This window comes from Propithecus coquereli, unplaced genomic scaffold (assembly GCF_000956105.1).
Source record: "Propithecus coquereli isolate 6110/MARCELLA unplaced genomic scaffold, Pcoq_1.0 Scaffold480, whole genome shotgun sequence".
NCBI lineage: Eukaryota > Metazoa > Chordata > Mammalia > Primates > Indriidae > Propithecus > Propithecus coquereli.
Genome location: NW_012150619.1, coordinates 1,900,556 through 1,921,723, shown reverse-complemented (window position 1 = coordinate 1,921,723; position 21,168 = coordinate 1,900,556). Strand labels below are relative to the sequence as shown.

At 49.4% G+C, this 21,168-nt stretch overlaps 2 protein-coding genes across 7 annotated transcripts in view; one reads left to right on the top strand and one right to left on the bottom strand.

The window, feature by feature from the left end:
- The window catches only part of PPARA (peroxisome proliferator-activated receptor alpha), a 54,206-nt gene extending 35,666 nt beyond the window's left edge, over positions 1-18,540 (top strand). For 5 of the 6 annotated variants that reach the window (XM_012655591.1, XM_012655592.1, XM_012655593.1 and 2 more), the window contains 5 exons: positions 1,333-1,493; positions 3,272-3,410; positions 4,261-4,463; positions 8,379-8,826; positions 10,818-18,540. In XM_012655591.1, coding sequence (XP_012511045.1) covers positions 1,333-1,493; positions 3,272-3,410; positions 4,261-4,463; positions 8,379-8,826; positions 10,818-11,065 — 1,199 coding nt within the window. In that variant the 3' untranslated portion in view covers positions 11,066-18,540. The remainder of the gene's footprint in view (positions 1-1,332; positions 1,494-3,271; positions 3,411-4,260; positions 4,464-8,378; positions 8,827-10,817) is intronic. The other variant, XM_012655597.1, reaches the window with a different exon arrangement.
- Positions 18,541-19,853: 1,313 nt separating this feature from the next.
- The window catches only part of CDPF1 (cysteine-rich, DPF motif domain containing 1), a 5,696-nt gene continuing 4,381 nt past the window's right edge, over positions 19,854-21,168 (bottom strand). The window contains exon 4 of the mRNA XM_012655576.1: positions 19,854-20,056. Coding sequence (XP_012511030.1) covers positions 19,854-20,056 — 203 coding nt within the window. The remainder of the gene's footprint in view (positions 20,057-21,168) is intronic.

Below are 21,168 nucleotides of genomic sequence, written 5' to 3'. Positions count from 1 at the left end.
ATATGCGTTTAAGAGTCACCCGTATCTTTCCATGACTTGATATCTCATTTCTTTTTACACTGAATAATGTTCCATTGTCTGTATGTGCCACAGTTTATCCATTCACCTATTGAAGGGCATCTCAGTTGCTTCCAACTTTTGGCGATTAAGAATAAAGCTGCTATATACATTCATGTGTAGGTTTTTGTGTGGACATAAGGTTTCAGATCAATTGGATAAATGCCTAAGAGCGCAATTCCTATCATATGGGAAAACTGTTTTACTTTGTCAGAAACTGCCAGACTGTCCTCCGGAGTAGCTGTCCCATTCTGCATTCCCACCAGGGATGAATGAGGGTTCTTGTTCCACATCCTCATCAAATTTGGTGTTGTCTGTTTTTTGGATTGTCGTTATTTTATTAGATGTGTGGTGATATCTCATTGTTGTTTAATTCACAATGCCCTATGACAAGTGACGTCGAGCATCTTTTCATGTGCTTACTTGCCATCTGTGTATCTTCTTTTCTGAAGTGTCTTTTTGGATCTTTTGCCCATTTTTTTAATTGAGTTTTCTTAGTGTTGAGTTTTAAGACTTCTTTTTATATTTTGAATACAAGCCTTTTATCACATGTGTTTTGCAAATATTTTCTCCCAGTCTGTGGCTTGTCTTTTCATTTTCTTAGCAGTGTCTTTTGCAGAGCAGAGGTTTTCGGTTTTCATAAATTCCAACTTATCTTTTTTCTTGTGCAGATTATGCATTTGGTGTTGCCCACGTGCGTTTTTTTTTTCAGCATATTATGGGGGTACAGATGTTTAGGTTATGTATGTTGCCCTTGCCTCCCCACTCCCCCGCAAGTCCGAGTTTCAAGTGTGCCCATCCCTTGGATGGTGCGCATTGCACTCTGTGTATGCAAATACCCGTCCCCTCCTCCCCCCTCTCCCCCCCATGTGAGTTTTTACACTGTATTCTGGTCCCATTTTGCTGAGTTAACAATTGCAGAAGATCTGGAAGGAAGGAAGTAAACAAAATAATGAGTTCTGTGTTGCACACGTCGAGCATGGGGGGTTGAGGGGCTCCGTAGGTGAAGGCACCTGAGAGCCCATGTGCGGATCTGGAGCCCAGGGGTCAGCTCAGCAGGAGCCAGTGAGAGTGTGTGAGCTTTGGGGTCACCAGCACCATGGTGGCCACAAGAGCATGGGAGGTGTGACCCAAAGACAGGGGCCTGGCTTAGGACGGTGCCCTGCCAACTCTCGTGCTGAGTGCTCATGTACTCGGTCGTGTCCTCAAAGACCGATTTAGACGTAGGATGGTGACGCTTTGAATATTCATCCATCTTCCCTCTTTTCTCCCTAGATACCCTGTCACCAGCTTCAAGTCCCTCCTCGGTTACCTGCCCTGTGGTTCCTGGCAGCATAGATGAGTCTCCCAGTGGAGCGTTAAATATTGAATGTCGTATCTGTGGGGACAAAGCCTCAGGCTACCATTATGGAGTTCATGCGTGCGAAGGCTGCAAGGTAGAGTGACCTGGCACAGGGCAAGAGGCCCCGCGGGCAACTACTACTTGTGGTTACATTTATCTTGTATGCAAATGTCTGTCATTACTAAAAGAGATCTGCAGAAAGTCCCAGATAAGGAACTGACCTAAGTGACAGATTAATTCCTGTCTTCAGAGAGTCTAGGGTAGATTGTTCTGCTGTACTTTGTAAATAGCATAGAGAAGTGCGTTCTTTAGAAGAAAATAAGCCACGTTAGGGTTAAGAGTGACCCTTTCATGGAGTACAAGGTGGAGAGCATTTATCCACTTACCTCTTGACCCTTCCCAAAGGCCAGGGCAGGTGTTCTCACGTACCAGGGGAGGGAACTGGCCCTCACAGACGGAGTGTCTTGCTCAGGGAACCACAGCACCCAGTGGTGCCGTGGGACTGGAACCGGTGCTGGATTCTCCGCTGTGACTCCCAACCCCGGGCAGTTCCTGCATGGCGGGAGCCTGTCTACCCAGCCGTGTACCCTGTGCGTATCCTCATCCTCATGCCAGCTCAGCCAGGCTCCCCGCTGCTATGACCCAGGGCCGGAGGGCGTGAAGACAAACCATTGTCCAGCAAGCTGCCCATGGGACCATTGGCCCTTCCGTGTGGCCAGCATGGTGACGAGAAGGGTCCCTTCCGTTGCATCCCAAGGGCCCCTGGAGCAGCACATCCTTTTAGGGTCACATTCGCATGCTCAACCCAGTGCTTCACGCACACAACATGTGGCAGATCTAACACTCTGCATGTTCGGTTACAATCAGAAATCCCCTTTCATTGCACATGCTGGAAGCGTGGACTCTTTTGGAAAATGCCACAGCCTTTCCTGGTACGCTACCAATCCACGTTCCTGAAACACTGACGACTGCCGCAGGCCAGGCCTGGCCTTGGAGGCCTGGTCCAGAGGGACAGTGTGCCGCGCTGCTAGCGTGCCGGGGCATCCTGCCGTTCAGAACTGTCCCTTCGCGCCCTTCCTCTGTCATCCCACACGTCCTGTAGCCATGCTGCTTTGCGAAGCTGGGTGAGGACACCAAGTGAAGATATCGGCCTTGCTCTCACGTCCCCAAGAAGTTGCTGTTCCTTCTCCCGTGGGCCCGTCAGACCCGCCGCGTCTGAAACACGGGGAAATGATTTAAAAGCAAGGACAGGAAAAGAACCCAAAGCAAAAATAAACTCCTTCCGTGTTTTCTGACCACATACCTTTTAAAAAGCTACTCGTAAAATGGCCTTTTCCTTAGGGCCTTGATTTCATTACTTTCGTTTAGTTTGGGTGTTTTTGTGGACTCACTAATAAAGTTGTTTCTTATTGGATAAAGTTTAAGATGCTTTTAGGAAGCAAAAAAATTGTTTACAAATAGCTGGCTTCCTTTTATTATAGTTTTTGTCTTTGAGGAAGTTAATATGCTCTCACGAAAATTCCTAGGAAGTTTTTAGTTACGAGTATGGAAATGTCACAACAGAGGGAGAAGTTTCACTCACACACATCACAGCAGGGCTACACAACTCTCTGGAAAACCGTCATTGTGTCTCCCCAAGTCAGATGAGGACATTTTAGAATTACTTTGAATTTTACCCCATTTTATTGTTTTTCGTTTTAAACGTAATGAAATTTAAAATTGTTTGTCGCAATTGTATCAAACTTTTCAGAACTATTTCTCTATATTTAGTTGATTTAAAAAGAGACGATAAGTGAACAGCAAAGGCTAAAGCACTGACGCTGATTTACTAGTCGACCACATTCTTTAATAAACCGTGTATTAATCTCACAGGGTTTCTTCCGGCGAACCGTTCGACTAAAGCTGGTGTATGACAAATGCGATCGTAGCTGCAAGATTCAGAAAAAGAATCGAAATAAGTGCCAGTATTGTCGTTTCCACAAGTGCCTTTCGGTCGGGATGTCACACAACGGTAGGTAAGGTGGTCCGGCCCTTCTCCCAGGCACTTCCCTGGTTCAGCCCCCTGGGAGCGGCCTGCAAATACCCGTCCCCTCCTGCCCCCTCTCCCCCCGAACGTGAGTTTTTACACTGTATTCTGGTCCCATTTTGCTGAGTTAACTGTGAACGAATGGGTTCCAGCATTTGATGCCGGATCACTGTGCAGTCAGAGTAGCCTAAGAACGTAAGAGTTTCAAACAGCTGAGATTCAGCAGAGCACTTGGACTTCCTGCCAGAAACTTCAAATGGCAGGGCTTTGATATAAAATATAAAGAGCAACTGGAAGTCACTGAGATGACAGAATGTTCCTGTCCTCCAAATGAAGTGTGTGTCATTTCAAACATTTTACTGTATTATGAATTTCCTTTTATTCAATCGTACTGTAATTTTAGAACATGCTAATTGTGACATGAGGTATATTTAAAATAAGTTGTTCATAAGGGTTGCATCGCTACCTCCTGGAGAAGGAGAAGGCATCATACGTGAGCTCGTGCTAACGCTCACTTTCCCGTCCTCGGCCTTAGAGGTCGGTTACGTGCCAGTGGCAGTGAGCGCTCCTTCCCGCGGGACGCGTGGTGGTGATGCCTTTTACTGTAGTCTTTTTAAAAAGTCCAGAACTTACGGAGTTTGAGTTTTATTTTCATCTCTCCGCATTAGAAAGTTGAATGGTGATGAGAAACGGATTTTAACTTGCCGTACATTCATTCCTGGTTTAATTCCGGGTGGGAACTTGCCAGCCAGCCCCTTGGACTCGGTCACCGCCCGCGTTGCCTGAGCCACGGCTCATTCTGTTTGCTTCCTGTTGTTGTGTTTCCCCGACCCAGCAATTCGCTTTGGACGAATGCCAAGATCCGAGAAAGCAAAACTGAAAGCAGAAATTCTTACCTGTGAACATGACATAGACGACTCCGAAACCGCCGATCTCAAATCCCTCGCCAAGAGAATTTACGAGGCCTACTTGAAGAACTTCAACATGAACAAGGTCAAAGCCCGCGTCATCCTGGCGGGGAAGGCCAGCAGCAACCCAGTAGGTGTCTTTTCGCCGGTCAGTCATGTCTGAAGGGTTCCATGGGCAGCGCGTCGCCTGGAGTCTAGAGCATGATTGAGGAAACGCGTTCAATGTTGAGAAAATAATATTTATCCCAAGGTCAAACAAAAGACAATGGAAACGGAAACGGTTCATTCTGAGACTAAAATGTAGCTTAACGGCAATTCCTATCTTCTTGCTTGGATCTACCTGGAAGGTCTTAGCAACTAAGTTATCATTAACGGCTGTGTAATTAACACTCCAAGAAAGAAAAAAGCCACTAGTTCATAGTTTCCCAAATACTAGGGTTATTTCCTAAGTGCATTTTTTTAAATCCCTTTTTTTTTTCTTTTTTGAGACAGAGTCTCACTCTGTTGCCCGGGCTAGAGTGCCATGGCGTCAGCCTAGCTCACAGCAACCTCAAACTCCTGGGCTCAAGCGATCCTCCTGCCTCAGCCTCCCGAGTAGCTGGGACTACAGGCATGCGCCACCATGCCCGGCTAATTTTTTTCTATATATTTTTAGTTGTCCGATTAATTTCTTTCTAATTTTAGTAGAGACGGGGTCTCGCTCTTGTGAGGGCCAGTCTCGAACTCCTGACCTTGAGTGATCCGCCCGCCTCGGCCTCCCAGAGTGCTAGGATTACAGGCGTGAGCCACCGTGCCCGGCCCTAAATCCCTTTTTTAATGCCGGAAAACAAAACCACTCGTGTCCCATTCAAAATGTGCTCTTGCATCCTAAAACTGGTCCCTGCACTGGGACCTCCCCGTCCCCTCCCCTCCCCTCCCACCCCAGCAGCCCACACACCTGCGTTCTCTTCCTTCAGTGAGAAGGCAGGGACACGTCACGGCTTAGAAAGGGTCATCTGTTCACAGAAACTTTATTGTCTTTTTGGAAAGTTTTGGACCTTCTCGGAGGCAACTGAGATTGCCCCTTGTGGTCACCTGCCTGGCCTAACGTCATCCTGCCCCCACCCCCATAATGAAATAAGTGTTTGTCTCTATTACACAACGCATCTCAGAGCTACCTTGAAAGAGGGGGACGGCCCTAGGCTGGTGTAGATATTTTGCCGTTTTCCTCTGAGTGTGGTGAAACAGGTTTAATTTGTACTAATGAATCGCTTGGAGCAATCCTTATTGGGAATTACTAGCTGGGATTTTTAGTCATAGGGAAATAAAATATTTCACAAGCTACTTACTTTCATGAACAAACCAAACCTCTTTTTTACTGAGTCTTTTAATTCCTCAGTGAATTCTCCAATTAAATAGGCCGAGACATTTTAGAAGGTTCCAGCAAACACCCACGCTGGGCAGCCCTGCTCATAGCAATTAGACCCTTTCTGGATGACGAGGGTGAGAGCAAGGGTCATCTTTTCACTTTGCATTTCTGTCCTGGAGATGGTTAGTGTAGCCCAAACTTAGGGTAACCACAACTGTTGTTCCCGATCTTATAGTTCTCCCTTGGATTTTAAGAATTTAAAGCAAACTTAAAAGTCATCTTTGCTCTTAACAAAATACCCATTTAGTGTGACTGTGACTCCATAGAGTGTCCTATGTCTCCCCCACGGAGACCCCCACGGCTGCTAGAATGAGCCCGTCACCCTCTGCCAGAGTGAGGAGGTCAGGACACTTGAGGACTCTTCACACAGGGTTACTCTGAGACAGGAATCTGTATTTTGGTCTTAAGGAAATAAATAATAGATTAATAGTCTCGGATTGTGGTTCATCATTCTGTTTTCGGGAGAAAGAATTTGGGGCTCTGCTGAGAGTCAGGCGCTGGCTCCTGTCCACACACCTCCAGGCCGGGACACTGCAGGCTCCAGCTGCAGGGAACGTCCAGCTATTGCGTCACTGGTCATTTGAGACTATTTGCACCAAGCCAAGGTCATGCCCACCCGTGTCCTGCACACAGGGTGTTGGAGGCACGGCCGCCTCTTTCTCCCCGCCTGGGCCACGGGCTTTCTGGAGCTCGTTGCATGCGGTGCGGGGCACCCCCTCCGCTCAGTCTGGGAAAAGGCCGAGCCAGCTAGATGCCCACCACCAGCCCACACTGCCCAAATCTCTTCGCACAGCTCTGGTTTTGTGGCTGTGATGGGTGTTGGAAGACCATAGCGTGTGTGTATCCCTTCCACGTTTTTGAGAGCAATTCCATCTGTCGGTAGGAGATCCACTAGGGGCCCAAGCATCAGCCCAGACACGCTCACCTCGACTTCAGCCCTCCCCATGGTCCCGCAGAGCCTCAGGAAGGCAATCAGCCCTGGGGCCTGCAGCTGTCTTCGTTTCTGTTCGGCAGTGGGAGGAGGGATGATGAATTTGCCAGTAAATAGACGCAATCGTGCCATCACAGCTGCATGCCTGGGAGGACAGGCTCGCCTCCTGCCTGCAGGGGCTGCCGGGGAGAGAGCAGGTGCCAGCCCCACAGCTCGGACCAAAACTCGGCCCCGAAGTGTTCAAAGCGTTGATGCGGAAAGACAGAGGCTGGACAGATTTTAATTTTAAAGTTTCCTCTGGTTTGCTAGAAGTGGGGGCTGCATTTACCTTTGTGGCAGTCTAGTCCTTTGTTCTGTGAAGACCACCTCGTGGCCTTCTGATGAGATAAAGCAAAGGCTCTGGCTGACCGCGCACTGACTAGGATGCTGGCGGGACCTGGAGGGAGGACACCTGCTGGGGGAAGGCACTGCAGGGAGCCGGTAGGCACCTTGCTCTGCGGAACGGGGCTTTTCACCGAGGGAAGTGCCAGGGGTAGCTGGAGAAAGTCTGTTTCCATCTGGACACTGGGACTGGTTTGAGCCCCTGAAATTTCTGGACTGTGGGGCAGCAAATGGTCAGGGCCCTTAGTGATGGGGCAGAGCACCTCTGGGGAACTCGCTGCCTCTTGATTGGACAGGGACGGAGGCAGAGGAAGTGGGGACAGTAGTCTGTCTGAGCATGGCTTCCAAAAGAGGTGCTTTTCAACAGCATCTTAAGAAGTTAGTACGTTGGCCTGTCAGCTTAAGAATGTCATGAAAAGACTTTGGGAGAAGCGACGTGGAAACGGACTGAGGGGCCGTGATGAAGGCAGTGCCTTTCTTGTGACGTTCGCTTCCCCACAGCCAAGCGCTCGGCCCCTGACATGCACGCGTGCGCACACACACATGCACAACACTCACTCTTGCTCAGGCTTAGCTGCACCTTCTGAAAAAGTCTTTAGCATCTTTGACTATCTTCGGTGATGGAACATCTTTACCCTCTGAGAATATAATTGAATTTTAGACAAAACCATGAGTCCCTTGTAGCTACTCTGGTGTGCAAGTTCAGATTAAACAGAGTAAGATGTCTTGTTTGGGAAAAAAAAATGATGAAGCAAGGAGACTAATTTTGGACAGGCAGCTGCGTACAGGTTTTAAGATCAGTTCCGAGAGAGGAATCCAACATTATTCTCAACCTTTCAGAATCTTTGGAATAGGCTGTCCTCCCGGGCACCATGCTGGAATAGAACTGCTCCTTTGACAGCTGTTACCTGGTAGCATATCTGGTAGTTTTGCTTGCTGTGTATGGTCAGATATTATACCTGAGACTTAAGTTGTCTTTAGATTAAAACACATGCCTAATTTTATGCTGCTTCTAGAAATAGCAGTAAAACATAACCAAGAGCTTATTAAATAATTTTATCCAGAGCAATTCTACCGGTGATTCACATTTAACTTTTCCTAAAAGACGACAGCTGCTAACGTAGAGGAATTCTTATGAGTGGTATTAGTATCAGTTAACACCATGGAACACAGCGAGCTCTGGCAAGGACAGCAGCTCATGCGTATTTTGAATTCTCCGTAGCACCAAGCGTGGTGCTACAGCAGCTACTTGTTAGTTTATCGGTAATTGAAAGTATAGCTTGTCACAAATTACCTGGCTTAGTTCAGTGTGTCCTTCCTTGCAGCCTTTTGTTATACATGATATGGAGACACTGTGTATGGCCGAGAAGACGCTGGTGGCCAAGCTGGTGGCCAATGGCATCCAGAACAAGGAGGCAGAGGTGCGCATCTTCCACTGCAGCCAGTGCACGTCGGTGGAGACCGTCACGGAGCTCACGGAGTTTGCCAAGGCCATCCCGGGCTTCACGAACTTGGACCTCAACGACCAAGTGACTTTGCTAAAATATGGAGTTCACGAGGCCATATTTGCAATGCTGTCTTCCGTGATGAACAAAGATGGGATGCTGGTAGCGTACGGAAATGGTTTTATAACTCGTGAATTCCTAAAAAGCCTAAGGAAACCATTCTGTGACATGATGGAACCGAAGTTCGATTTTGCCATGAAGTTCAACGCGCTGGAACTGGATGACAGTGACATTTCCCTTTTTGTGGCTGCTATAATTTGCTGCGGAGGTGAGTGGCTGATTTAATCTGCTAGCGCCGAGTCTCTTACAGGCTGCTGTCTTGAAGCATTTGGCAGTGGCAAACCCAGTACCAGCTGCGCTGCCCGGGTGGAGAGGACACTAGCGGGGGGTGGGGGGGACATCTGAGCCCCGAGTTGCTGCTAAGTAGACTTAAGTGGAGATCATGTCAATACTGTGTGATACCGTAGTATATAGTATTATTATATATAAATAAATATTTGTATATTGTGTAAATTATACTTTAATTGTAATGTATAAATATACTACTTTTATAGTTATAGCTAATATTAGAAACAGATATAAGATGTTTATAGCTAATATGTTAGCTATAACATGAACATTAGACATAATTACAATTGTATTATGATATACAATAGTATATATGGCCTATATATTATAATTATAATATGTATTCTTATAATATTACTATATAATTGTTACTGTTATATTAGATCCACGTTGCAGACGATGGTCTCTAAAGTGCCACACAGACGTTAGTGTAATTGCCGTCACTACTGGTGATATTTATACAGTTTCCTAATGGCAAATCTCGGTACCTGCTGGCAGCCATTGCAAGGTGTGCTTTGCCAGGGGACACAGAACCCAGCGGAGGGAAGTCTGGGCCTCTCTGTGCAAGCTGGCTCTGCAGCCCCCAGACTTTTGGCTCAGTGTCACGTGGCTTTAAATCGCCCTGTCTCGGGTCTGGGAAGGTCATCCTCCTACTGTAAACTCCGCCAACCTTACCCAGCCTTGGCGGAGACTGCCTGAAGCCACGTTGCTCCCGTGGCCTACCCACTGCGGGAACTGAGGCTGGCTGCCCCTGCCCAGACTCGGCCTAGTGGGCGGGTCCCCGTTACCGTCTGGCCGGGCACCGGGCAGAGGAGGAAGTCCTTACCCTCTGGCATAAAGCGTAATACAAAAGGGCAGAGCAGTTACACAGGACTTGTCCTTTCATATGACCAAGATGTAGCACGTGGGTAAAAAGCAATTTCAGAACTATGTATATGTAGCATGATCACAGTCTTATAAGAGAAATTATAATCCTGCATCAATCCTATATATATATATAGAAAAATATCCAGTAACATATATGTTAAACCTGTTACGGTGGGGTTAAAATTATGAGGGGGGATTCTTTCTGTCTTTTTAAAATTTTTAAACATTTTAAAAACTTAATAATTATATTTATTTTACAACCAAAAAAACAAGATAAAAAGTCCACATCATTAGCAACATTTGAAAATCATAGTAAGGAACAGGGCTTTAAAGGCAGCACCGCAGATTGGCTACGGCTTGGGGCAGTATTTCTGGACCAAGGGTCTGAGGCTGTCCCAGGTAGGCTGGTGCCAGCTGCCGCAGGGAGGGCATCCCCCCTGCCCCACTGCAGGGCGCCCTCAGCATCCTTTCCAGCCAGGATCCCTTCCCGACCCCGACACCCCATTCATTTCTCACCCTGCTTTCTTGTCACCTGAGTCATTGAGAAGGTACCTGTAACAGAGCTATACACCACAAAACCTAAGTCTGCCATAATCACACTCCTTAAATACTGGTGGAAAAGTTCAAGCCGAATATCTAGTTTTGACTCAGGAACAAGAACTTCATTTCCCGTATTATGCAAAATTGGTTGTTGTCATCACCATCAGAATGTACCATAACTCCCAACGTGTTTGGTTCTGTCCCTGACAAGCTGTAATCAGGTAAATCCACGACGACAGGGCCACACGGTGAGGTGGAATTCGGGTGCTACTGTGGTCTAAGAGTATGAATATTTAGGAACGAGCGTTGTCCTGTCTGTCCCTACATTGCTTAGTGACTTTGGAAAATCTATTTCTATCTTCCAGTCCAGTTGACAATGTCTAAAAGCAGCTTGGCTTTTTCTAAGAAAGGACACATAAAATAGGAATGTTTGGTTCCTCGAGCTGATAATCAGCTAGTAGGTGACTGTCACACTCAAACGTCTCTTTCTTCTTTTGAGAATAGATCGCCCTGGCCTTCTAAACGTAGGACACATTGAAAAAATGCAGGAGGGTATTGTGCATGTGCTCAAACTTCACTTGCAGAACAACCATCCGGACGATATCTTTCTCTTCCCAAAACTTCTTCAAAAGATGGCCGACCTGCGGCAGCTCGTCACGGAGCACGCGCAGCTGGTGCAGATCATCAAAAAGACGGAGTCGGACGCGGCGCTGCACCCGCTGCTGCAAGAGATCTACAGGGACATGTACTGATTTCTCTTAAATCAACAACAACTTTTCAAGGAGTTTTACAGCTGACAGCGCTACAGAGGAGAAATGGGAGCAGCGTGATTTCGCACAAGTATCCACCACTCTAGCCTTAGAAGTCGGAAAGTCTAAGCTCTAGGTAACCGGAGTATTATTCCTTGTCTGTCTTTGTTTCAACCAGTACTTGTAAGAGTGTGCATAGCACTCAAATGCTGGTGATAGGTGGCTAATACCAGGACTTGGAAAATTAAGGGGAATTATGTTCAACGATCTGATTTTAACTCACCCAGTGTTAATCGGTGCACATTTCTTTATATCACGTGAGTAACTGACCGTTTAATTAACTGGTAACCTTGAAATACGTGGTCTGTCTTCCCTCTTTACTACCCTTTTGACTGTTGTGCTCCTTTATAATTTTGAACACTAATCAGCACTTTTTAACAACATTTATAATTGTGTAAATCTAGATGTATCCAAAGGTTAGGTATTTTTAAAAGCAGCAAAATATTTATTTGGAAGACTTCATTCTGTTTCCTAATCTGAAGAACGACAACATGCTATTTTTTAATCATAGGATTGAGAGTTTTATAGAACTATTTGATAAGCTATCAAAATGCAGCTGTTGTTTTGTTTTCAGTTCACTGTTCTCATGGTCGTAACTAATATGTGGAAAAGCCTATTTCCAGGTTTGTGTAGAAGAGCCCAGAAAACGACGTCGTGAGCCCCCCTGGACTGTTCTAAGCTAGCGTCTGCGGTGAGCAGGAACACGACAAACCGCGAGTGTGCTAGCTTCCCACTCCTCGCCCCTGTTCCTGTGAAATCCCAACCAACTCAATCAGGCCGTTTGTGGGCATGATAGTATTTTTAGGGACAAATTGACAAATTATTTGTAAATGTTCTTCTGGGCCCCATTTGGCAGCTCCTATGTCTTTTCCTATGTTGCTTTTTGAAATATGATGCTTTGTTTTTTTAACTCTCGGTGGTAGCAAATGCTCCCTGGAGCACATGCGCACATGTAACTTTCAGCCTGGGCTGGGAGCGGCTGCTGTCCCTGGAGAACGAGAGAGGGGTACTGCGTCCTCTGAGCGGCAGTTTTACTTAGTCTGAGATTTCACAGCAGTTGGTTATTTTTTACAAAGATTTTGGTAGTCAAGTCTTTTTCCCCCGCCGTGTATGTAAGGTAGTTTTTCTGACATCTGAAATGTTTGTTTTAGCCTTAAAGATCAACTTCTCCCCCTCGGTGCAGTTGGGAAAGCGATGTTGAGATGGTAGTTGGTCCAGAACACACGGACCTGGAAGTACTTCCTCCTCCTGTCTATCTCGTGCATTAATTGTCCCTCCAGCTGGAACTAGACTGGACCTGCCAGTGCCGACTGTGACCTCCATGGCGCCACCGTGCACCTTCTGTGTCCCTGAGGCCCCTTCCCTATCTTCAGAAAATTTGGTGCTTCTGACATTGTTATTTAAAGAATGACCAGGATCGACAGGGACAAAGTTCCCCAGATCCATGCTATGAAAATATGACAGTAGAAAGGACAATGACACTCTGAGACTTCCACTAGGAAAAAAGTGAAAGTTAGGAGTAGGACATCCTTTTTTAAAAAATTACACATTTAGTGGTGTTTTGGTTTTGTTTTTCTTTTTTAAGCTCCAATCCAAGGATCTGCTGGCCAGCAGGCAGCAGGCGGCCTGCCCAAGTGTCTTAGGGGTCAGAGCACAGGAAAGTATTTCCACCTATGACACCAATCGAGGGTGATCCTGACTCAGAAGGAAGCTCGGGCTTGGGCCACATGGCACATTCGTTCAGTGTCCTTTCCTAGAGTGAGGACTCCCCGTACCGACGGGACTCATTTCGGGATCAGAGGCTGGAGTCCGATGCCACGTGTGTGCTGCCCCCACTGACCACGTGGCCTCTCGCTCTAGACCAATGCTGCTCCGTCAGGCGTGGCCCAGGAACACAAGCCTCGAGGTTTTCAGAAAAGCCATTCGTTTTGCTTAAATTTTCATATGAACCTATGTAAGACTGCTCCCTATTTTGAGCTCTCGGCAGTAACAGGCAAGCTGGCCGCCCTGCGTGAGCTTACCGGATGCTGCAGGGTCAGTGAGTGCTGCTCTCTCAGTGCCTAGCAAGACTCTGGTGGTGTCCCCACGCGGCCAGAAGGGAGCCTACAAGTGACTCAGCTTGAAAGTCACTCGCCATCGGTATCAATAGGAAGGAAAAGCACACGTTCCCATTTCTTTAAATAACAAAGTCACTAATGGCCACTAACTGCCAGAATGTTTTGGGTCACCTACTCCAAGATTTCTCAGGGTATCAGTAGTCAAATACAGGCCAATTATGCACCAGTTCAAAATACTGTAGCATTTCGAATAGGAACTGTTAAAAGAGTGCACGTATTGCTTGCTAGGTTTCCCCAGACTTCAGCAAAAAGTACAATAGAGATGTCACAACAGGTTCGAGGAGTTTCAGACCCCTGCGTAGGGTCCACTTCCTCTGGCAGCGAACGCAGGAAATCAACGCGACCCACTCTTCGACGAGTCAGTGTTTAAACCTGGTTCTTCATTTTCTCAACTTTTAATAGCAAAAAGTGCCAGACTCCTCAGAGACCACAGAATTACCAAGCAGCCTTGGTCTCACGTGCTGAGCAGGATGAAGGGACGCCTAGGGGCTCATCCAAGATGTGCCTCGCGGCGTGCCAGCTAGCTGCTGGGCCCCGCGTCAGACACGGGCCTCTCTGAAATCCGCGGGGAGCCTGGCAGTGCCCCGCCCCTTCTGCATCTGGGTATTTCCAGCTGGGCGGCCCCATGCTGAGTTCTGCACCCACCACACCTGGAAGGCCAGAGGGCCACTTGGGAATGAGACCATTTGGATGAAGTGCAGAACTATCAGGGCAAGATGCTTCCACCTACACCAGCAAGAGTGGCCTTGGCCTAGGAGGTGGCACGGATACTGAGCACACCAGCTAGTGACCCTTCCTCCTTCCCACCTCGCTCACCGGTTTGCCCTTGACCTTCCTCCAGCTCTGATGAGAACAGGTGTCTCCCGTGCATAACAAGCGTGCAGAGCGGGAGAGAGAAACCCAGTACTCAGGGCACTCAAGAATGTCTGCGGGAGCTGTCCCTATTCTAAAGGGTTTTTCATTTTAAGAGCATAGAAGGTACCTTTCTGTTTGTTCTGACACATTTCCTACACTGGCCATTTGAGACCCCAAGGGACACAAACTGCCTCGAGCATTGTCTGGAGGTTCCGGGGACAGCACAGCATCCCAGAGCTGAGCAGAAGCTCGAGGGAAGTAGTTGGCGTGTGATGCTGAGTACACCCTTAGTTTAGCAGCCACTCCCCCAACACGCTGTGTGCTGGCTACCTCAACAGGCGCTACAAACGGCACCGTTAACATTAAGGTGCACGCGCACTGGGGCCTCGGTGTCTCTGTAACCAGACCATGTGTCACTGGGGCTCCTTAAGCACACGCACGCCTGGGGTTGCCTGCACACGGAGAAATAATGGCTTTTGTCACTTTCTAAGAAATCTGGGTTGTTTAAAGGGAGCCCAAACGATACGCACATGCACAAGTTGCTGCCGCAATTTGGCGCAACTGAGATTGGGTGTGACCCGGGTTTGGGATGGTCCTGGTCTGCAGTGACCCCCTGACCAGGAGCTCCCCTCTCTTACCTACTCCCGCCAGCCTGGGGAGGCTCCCTTCCTGGGAGTGATCCCACCACGTGAGGATGGAGACAGATGCCTCAAAGCAAGCCTTAACACAGCTGCGACTTTCTGAGGTCTGTCTCCTTTCAGCACGCACCTGCACCCCTCTGTGATTCCGGGCACTTCTTGCCTCCAGCTCCCACTGTGACACAACCACTGTGCGTCAAACCACAGTGACACCCAGCACATTTGATACTTACCAGCCCGATGCATGACAGAGGGAGATTTGGATCTTGACCCAGTGGACACCCTACCTGTCTTTGGAATGTCTCTCTGAACTCCAGATAAGCCTGGATGCATCGTTTCAACCCAGCGGGCCCAGTGCTCCCAGCTGAGACCATTGAGACCAGCAGTGTGGCCTTTTGTCAAGGGCTTGCAGGGCCCCGGGAAAGCCAGCCACCTTCAAAGTACCTCTTCAACCCGTGAGGCTGTTGGAAATGCAGATCCCACTAGAAGAACGGGTCAGGTGCCTACAGCTCACCACTTACGCACGCCGTGGTTCCTGATGGCTTGCGAAGCAGGCTCCTGCGGTCTCCTCCACGCTTCAACCCCCTGAGGGGTCAGAAAGGGAATCAGCCCCCATTTGACAATGAAAACGCCAGCCTCGGGATGTAGGGCCAAGTCTTCGGGCCCCGGGCACAGAGCACTTTCTGCACCTCCGGCAGCCCCCTGCTCTTCCCTGGCACTTACGACTGGCGGGGTGGGGCCAGATGACCCGGCTGAGAGGTGGCAGCCTCTCCTCAGCTCCCGCTCTGAGGACGGCCAGCCAGTCCTCTGCGGTTAGCACGATCTGCCTGATGCGGTGTCCTGAGGGATTACTCTTTAAAAGACTAAGTTCAGGACAGTGGTGCAGATTCAGGAGAGGCAGGGAAACTCTACTATCCACAGAAGTCCCAAAGCAAGAGCGATGCCACCAATTGAGGGCTTACTGATGATTAAAAAGTATTCACAGAAGATCTGTGCATCCAATTTTCACATCACTGGCATTGCCGAGCACGGGAAGGATTTGTTCTTCTCATTTTAAACTGGTCCAGCTTCTCTTAACGTCTCCAAGCTGGTTTGTTCGGCTGCATGGGAATTTCTTTCCAACCCGATCTTTGCGTGGGTTTGTCAGTCTAGGAGACTGTGCGCCGTCCTAATGGCAGTAGTGATGGCGCTGTCATTGAAGCCCACCTTCAGACGTCGCAGTCTGGAAGCGAAATGTCCACGAGCACTGCAGCGGGAGGGCTATCGGCCTGCTCGGCCGTCAGAAGCAAAGGGAGGGTTGTGACAAACAGACGGGGCTGACTCGCCGCAGCCGTCCTGGAGACAGCTAAGGGACACCTTGCCATGGGAGTCGCTGAAGCCACTAAGCCATTAAGTGTCCTCCTCCTCCGAGAGTCCTTCTGCCTAGAAAGATCCGAGACTGGGTTCCAAATGTTGAGCTCTAGGTTTTGGCTGGGATTTATATGCTTTTAGGTGCCATTTGATGGATTCAGGAAAATGGTCCTTGACTCCATAGATTAGGGTAAGAATAAAGGCAATGAATTTGGTCGGACTCAGTGTAGGAGATTTATTGTATTTCTCTGGAAACCACAATACACACGGAAATGTGAAATTGGAAGTTCTGTTTTTTAAAAAAAAGACCACGAGCTTCTTGCTGTAGTTGAGCAATCACGCGATGCTTCCCAGGCTATGTCTGTGGAAGGCAGCAGCTTCTTACACGCTATGTCAGTGTCACGGGCTGCAGGCTCGTCACAAAAGCCCCATGTGAGGCCTCTCGTTAGGAGGACAGAGAGCAACAGGCTGGGGCCCAGGGCCGTTGCCCTTTTAGCAGCCCCAGGCACTGGAGGACATCGTGGCAAACCTGGACCGGGGCGGTCAGTTTGCGTCTCAGAATTCCAGTTTGAGACGTGAAAAGTACAATCAGTTACTGTCCCCCTCAGAGGAGCCCTTCGTGAGGGAGGAGGGGCCGTGGCATGTGGTTGGGCTGGGACACACAGCCGTCCCAGCCACATCTCCTGGAGTCCCTGGCCGAGGAGGACAGACCTAATTGTGTCCACGTGCAATGTCACAGCCTGACTGAGGCCGTACCAAGTACTTCAGTGGCCCCATGGCTGTTAGATGCATTATTTGCAAAAAATGAAAAAGTAAGAGATACTGGTGTTTATATCATAGAAAATGTGAAAAACTTCCATGTTTTTCTCCAGGGAAAGGAACACACCAGCCTCCTCCTCTCTTAACCCTTCTTCCCTCCCAACCCAGCATCGAAAATCCGTTACTCCGACGCGCTGATGCTGTGCAGGCCCTGAACCGCGAGCCCTGCCCCAGGCACGGTGCTGAGCAGGGCAGAGCCGCCAGGGACAGGCGCCTGGCACCTTTGCGGGCCCCTGAAGACAAGTAAAATCACTCACTTTTGGAACATTCACTTTTTTAAAGTCAGTTCCTTTTTCAGGCCTAAAAAGAAACGTACCTCACAAAAGATGGATACCACTGAGTTCCCCTTTGGGTAAGATTTCAGCATTCGTGTTGAGTATCACTATTTTCTCTACACTGTGTGGTAAAAAGAACTGTGTTAATAGCTGTATCTTAAATATCGTGATTTGTTTTTTGCAAACATTTTAATACGAATATTTTACTAACTTATAATCATTCATCGAATAACAGACATGAGGATTCTTTTGAAATCAGTGTTAATTGATATATATTCTAAAAAGCCTGGCTCTTGAACCCACTGGAAACACAAAGAAAGCCGAAATAAACGACGGAAGGCCAACTGCACACGCACACGCAGACACAGCTTTTCGCTGCTCCCGAGCCGTGCGAAACCCACTCTCATGGTGAACCGTTCCCTCCGCCACACTTTACATGCAAGAAGCGCCAGGGACCCTGTCTTTCCTCCCCCCTGCCAGCGAGGCCTTCTCGGGCCCCAGGTTAGAGGCCACTGATTTCATACGACAGCATTTTGCTAAAGGCCCTTAACCACTCGTTTAGTAAACAGCTGTCTGCTCTTCAGGGAATTGTTACCTATGGGTATTACCAAAGAACTTCGGCAATTTGAAACATTCTGATGGAAATTATTTGTACACGCTGGTTCTCTGGCATCCTCCAGATGGTCCACCCCGAAGCATAAAGCAGAACCGACAGACCCCGTGAGTTTCTCGTAGGTTGTTTTCAGTATCATGGCAACATTTCTTTTCGGTGTGTGTTTGTGACACCCTCTGGGATCCACGATGCCACTACGCTAACGCCCCTGGGGAGAGGGAGGACAGGCACGTGAGAAGGGTGCAGATCCCAGAGCGGGGATGGAAGCTGGCTCCTCGGCACGTGTGCAGCGTTCCTGTCCTTGGGTGCCTTCTGCTCCCAAGGCATTTAGGGGCTTCAGACCCGTTGTTTTCTACGCCAAACAGGAGCAGCTCCAAAGTAGGAATGCTGAGCAAGCGCTGGCGTCCTCTCTCCAACTTCCTTCTCTTCCCAGGTGGGGAGGGAACCCGGAACCTCAGGAATCAAGGGTGTGCAGAGAAGGGCAAATGGAATTTTTCTAGTCACATTAACTGATTGTTTCCAGGCAATTAGAAAATGGCTATGAAATAACCTTAATTTTTATAAAATCTTGGGTCTTCTTCATTTTCCTGCCAGGAGATTGAACTGACCACATGTATTGATTTATATCCTGAATTACGGGAACTTGCGTGTCTGGAATGTCCTACTGTAAGACGGATGAATGTGAAGAGTTAATTTCAGGGTACAGTTTTGCCTTAATGGTTTAAAAAAATAAACTATTTTTAAAATGTTTTGGCGACTTTTGGGTGGTGCTGTGAAATGAACTGTTTGGTTCGAACAAGCCAAATGCCCGGGGTCGCGTCTGCTCCCTGCCACAACGGTCCCCGCGCCCCTCACCTGAGGCTGTCTTCACCTGCAGAGGTCCTTTTGTCCTTCGGTGTACAGAATGGATCTGGGACAGGGGGCCCCAGAATGCGACATCCTTTCATCTAAAGTGACATGAAACAGGAAGCTTTTAAAAGTGCGGGCACCTTAAAATAAATCACAGCACACGGCGGTCAGCGGAAGCGCTTTACTCACGGCTTTATCGCGGCCAGCTGGCCTTGCGGGAGTTACGGAGCCAGAGCAGCGCCGCCTCCAAGAACTCTACACAGACAGTCGCCAGCTCACAGAGCGCTGTGCCACACACTGCCGCTGTGGAAGGTACGGGGACAGGGGTACCTCGGGGGAAGGGGTGCTGTGGAACATCTGGCAGGCTGCGGGGTTGGGCTTCATGGGCACCAAGGACCGAGTTCCAGGTGGCGTGGGGCAGGCAGGCAGCATGATGGCCTGGAGGTGCAGCGTGAGCGCAGGACGCCCACGGCATTCCTGACTTGCGCAGGAGACAGAGAGTAGAACTGGGCCTGAGCTGGAGCCAGGGCCTGAGGGGACTGGAAGGGCTGCAAGCCAGCACTCCGCTTCCAGGAGACCCCTCCCAGTGACGCCCAGAGTGCCCGGGCAGATGTCGGGTCTCCAAATGTTTCAGTGGAAGGACTACTTTTCAAAACATTAGCTGGTTCTTTGGGGTTTTAATTATAAACACAATACTGGTCAAGATTAAAAATACCATTTTCTAAGCATTGCACAAGGATGTGAAATAAAAATTCTACCCTCCCAGACCTACCATCTGGCTCTTGAAGGCAGCCAATATCAATGGTTTTCCTTACACAGAGACCATTGCTGCCACCTAGCACGCCCTGTGGCCCCAGCGTGCCCCTGCGCCTTCCCCCACAGGTGCCTGCAGGCAGCCTCTTGGCGAGCTGTCCTGCTGAGAGCGGACTTCCCTCTCAGTCTCCTCTGAGCAGCACTCACTGAGGCCGCAGCCCCGAGGGGAGCCCGGGAGTGCCTGGGCTGGGTGTCAGGGCTGGCGTCTGCCTTTGGGGCTGCCCTCTGGGCACAGCTCCTGTGGCCCTGTTGCTGCTGCAAGCTGTCCCCCAGCTCCCTTGGGCCACAGATGCTGCTCCTGACGGCCTGGAAACAAGGCTCCCAGCGCAGCGGCATCCCCGACCCAGGCTGGCCCGGGGGCTCTGTGCAGGCTGCCGCCCACTGCCCTGGCACCGGCCTCACTCATGTCTGAGAACTGGGCTGGCTGGAAGGCCTCTTTGACGGAGCTTTCCTTTTCTCCAAGTCTTGCCGAATTTCCTGAGGAAAAGCACTGATGTTCTTCTGGACACAAGGGAGGCAAAATCTCTTGGAGTAGAACAAGCTGCACTCCTGAAAGAAAGGAGAAAGGAAGGAGGCTGGCACCCTGGGGACACGGTGCAGCTTCTCTCAAAGGCCAGCCCTTCACCACACGCAGGGGGCTGGGCAGAGCCCCCGAGGATGCATGGGACAGGGACACGGCCAGAGCCAGACCAGCAACAGGGAAGGAGGGGCCCGAGGGCCTGGCAGGGTGTCCGGGAGAGGCAGTCAAGGCCTGGGCCACCCTGGGAACAGCTGGGATGGGATAGAAAGACTCTGGGACCGTTTTGCACCCTGCGCCTTCACAGTGAAATGACATCGACAGGAAGCTGTAGCACTTGGCCACACCCAAAAAGTGGGGAATCCTGGAGTCCTCCCTCTCTTAGTCATCACAGCAGGAACAAAGGCTTAGTGACGACCTGGTCCTGGGAGCAGCCAAGGACAAGAGGGACAGTCCCACAGACCAAAGAGGCTGTGGACAGGTGACTAGTCTGGGTGGGAGACCAGAACTGTCCAGCTGCACCCACTCTCCCCACGACCTGAAACACTAGAACTCCTAAGATTCATCCTGGTACATGCTAATCCTGCGGCAGATACTCGGGGACTTCTCAGGCCAGGACCACTCTGGTCACACTGGCCATGCTCTGAAAGCCACACTGCTACACCTCTACCCATCCTTGGGTTTTCAGCTATCCAGCCGAACCTGGCCCACTTGGCCTCTCTGAACCTCAGTTTCCTCATCTACAAAATGGGTTTAACATTGCTTTACCTGACGAAGCTTGGGGCAGGAATCAAAAAAGCCTCACCTGTAAAATAGGTCCCAAGTACAGGGCCTGGCACCCAACAGTTGCTCAGGAAAGGACAGTCCCTTCTTCGGGAGGTCCCTCCAAGAACATGTAGAAAGAAGGTCACCGTCCATGGAGAGAGGGAGCACGGGGCAGTCTGCGCTGTCCGTGGGAGGGTGAGGAACCGTGTGCGGCCACTGGGGGTGGGACAGAGCCTCCAAGAATCTACTTCTATTCCTTGCCCCACGCTGAGACCCTCTAACTGACCCTAGCTTGCCCCCTCACCTGTCCCCTTTGTGAGCTATAGGGTGGACCAGCTGGCCTTTAAGGACCCTCACAGCCTCCCTACCTAGGGACTATTTTTGGGGTCTCCTGGAGGCTCTTAGGGATCAACACGGCAAGGACAGGCAGCCTCA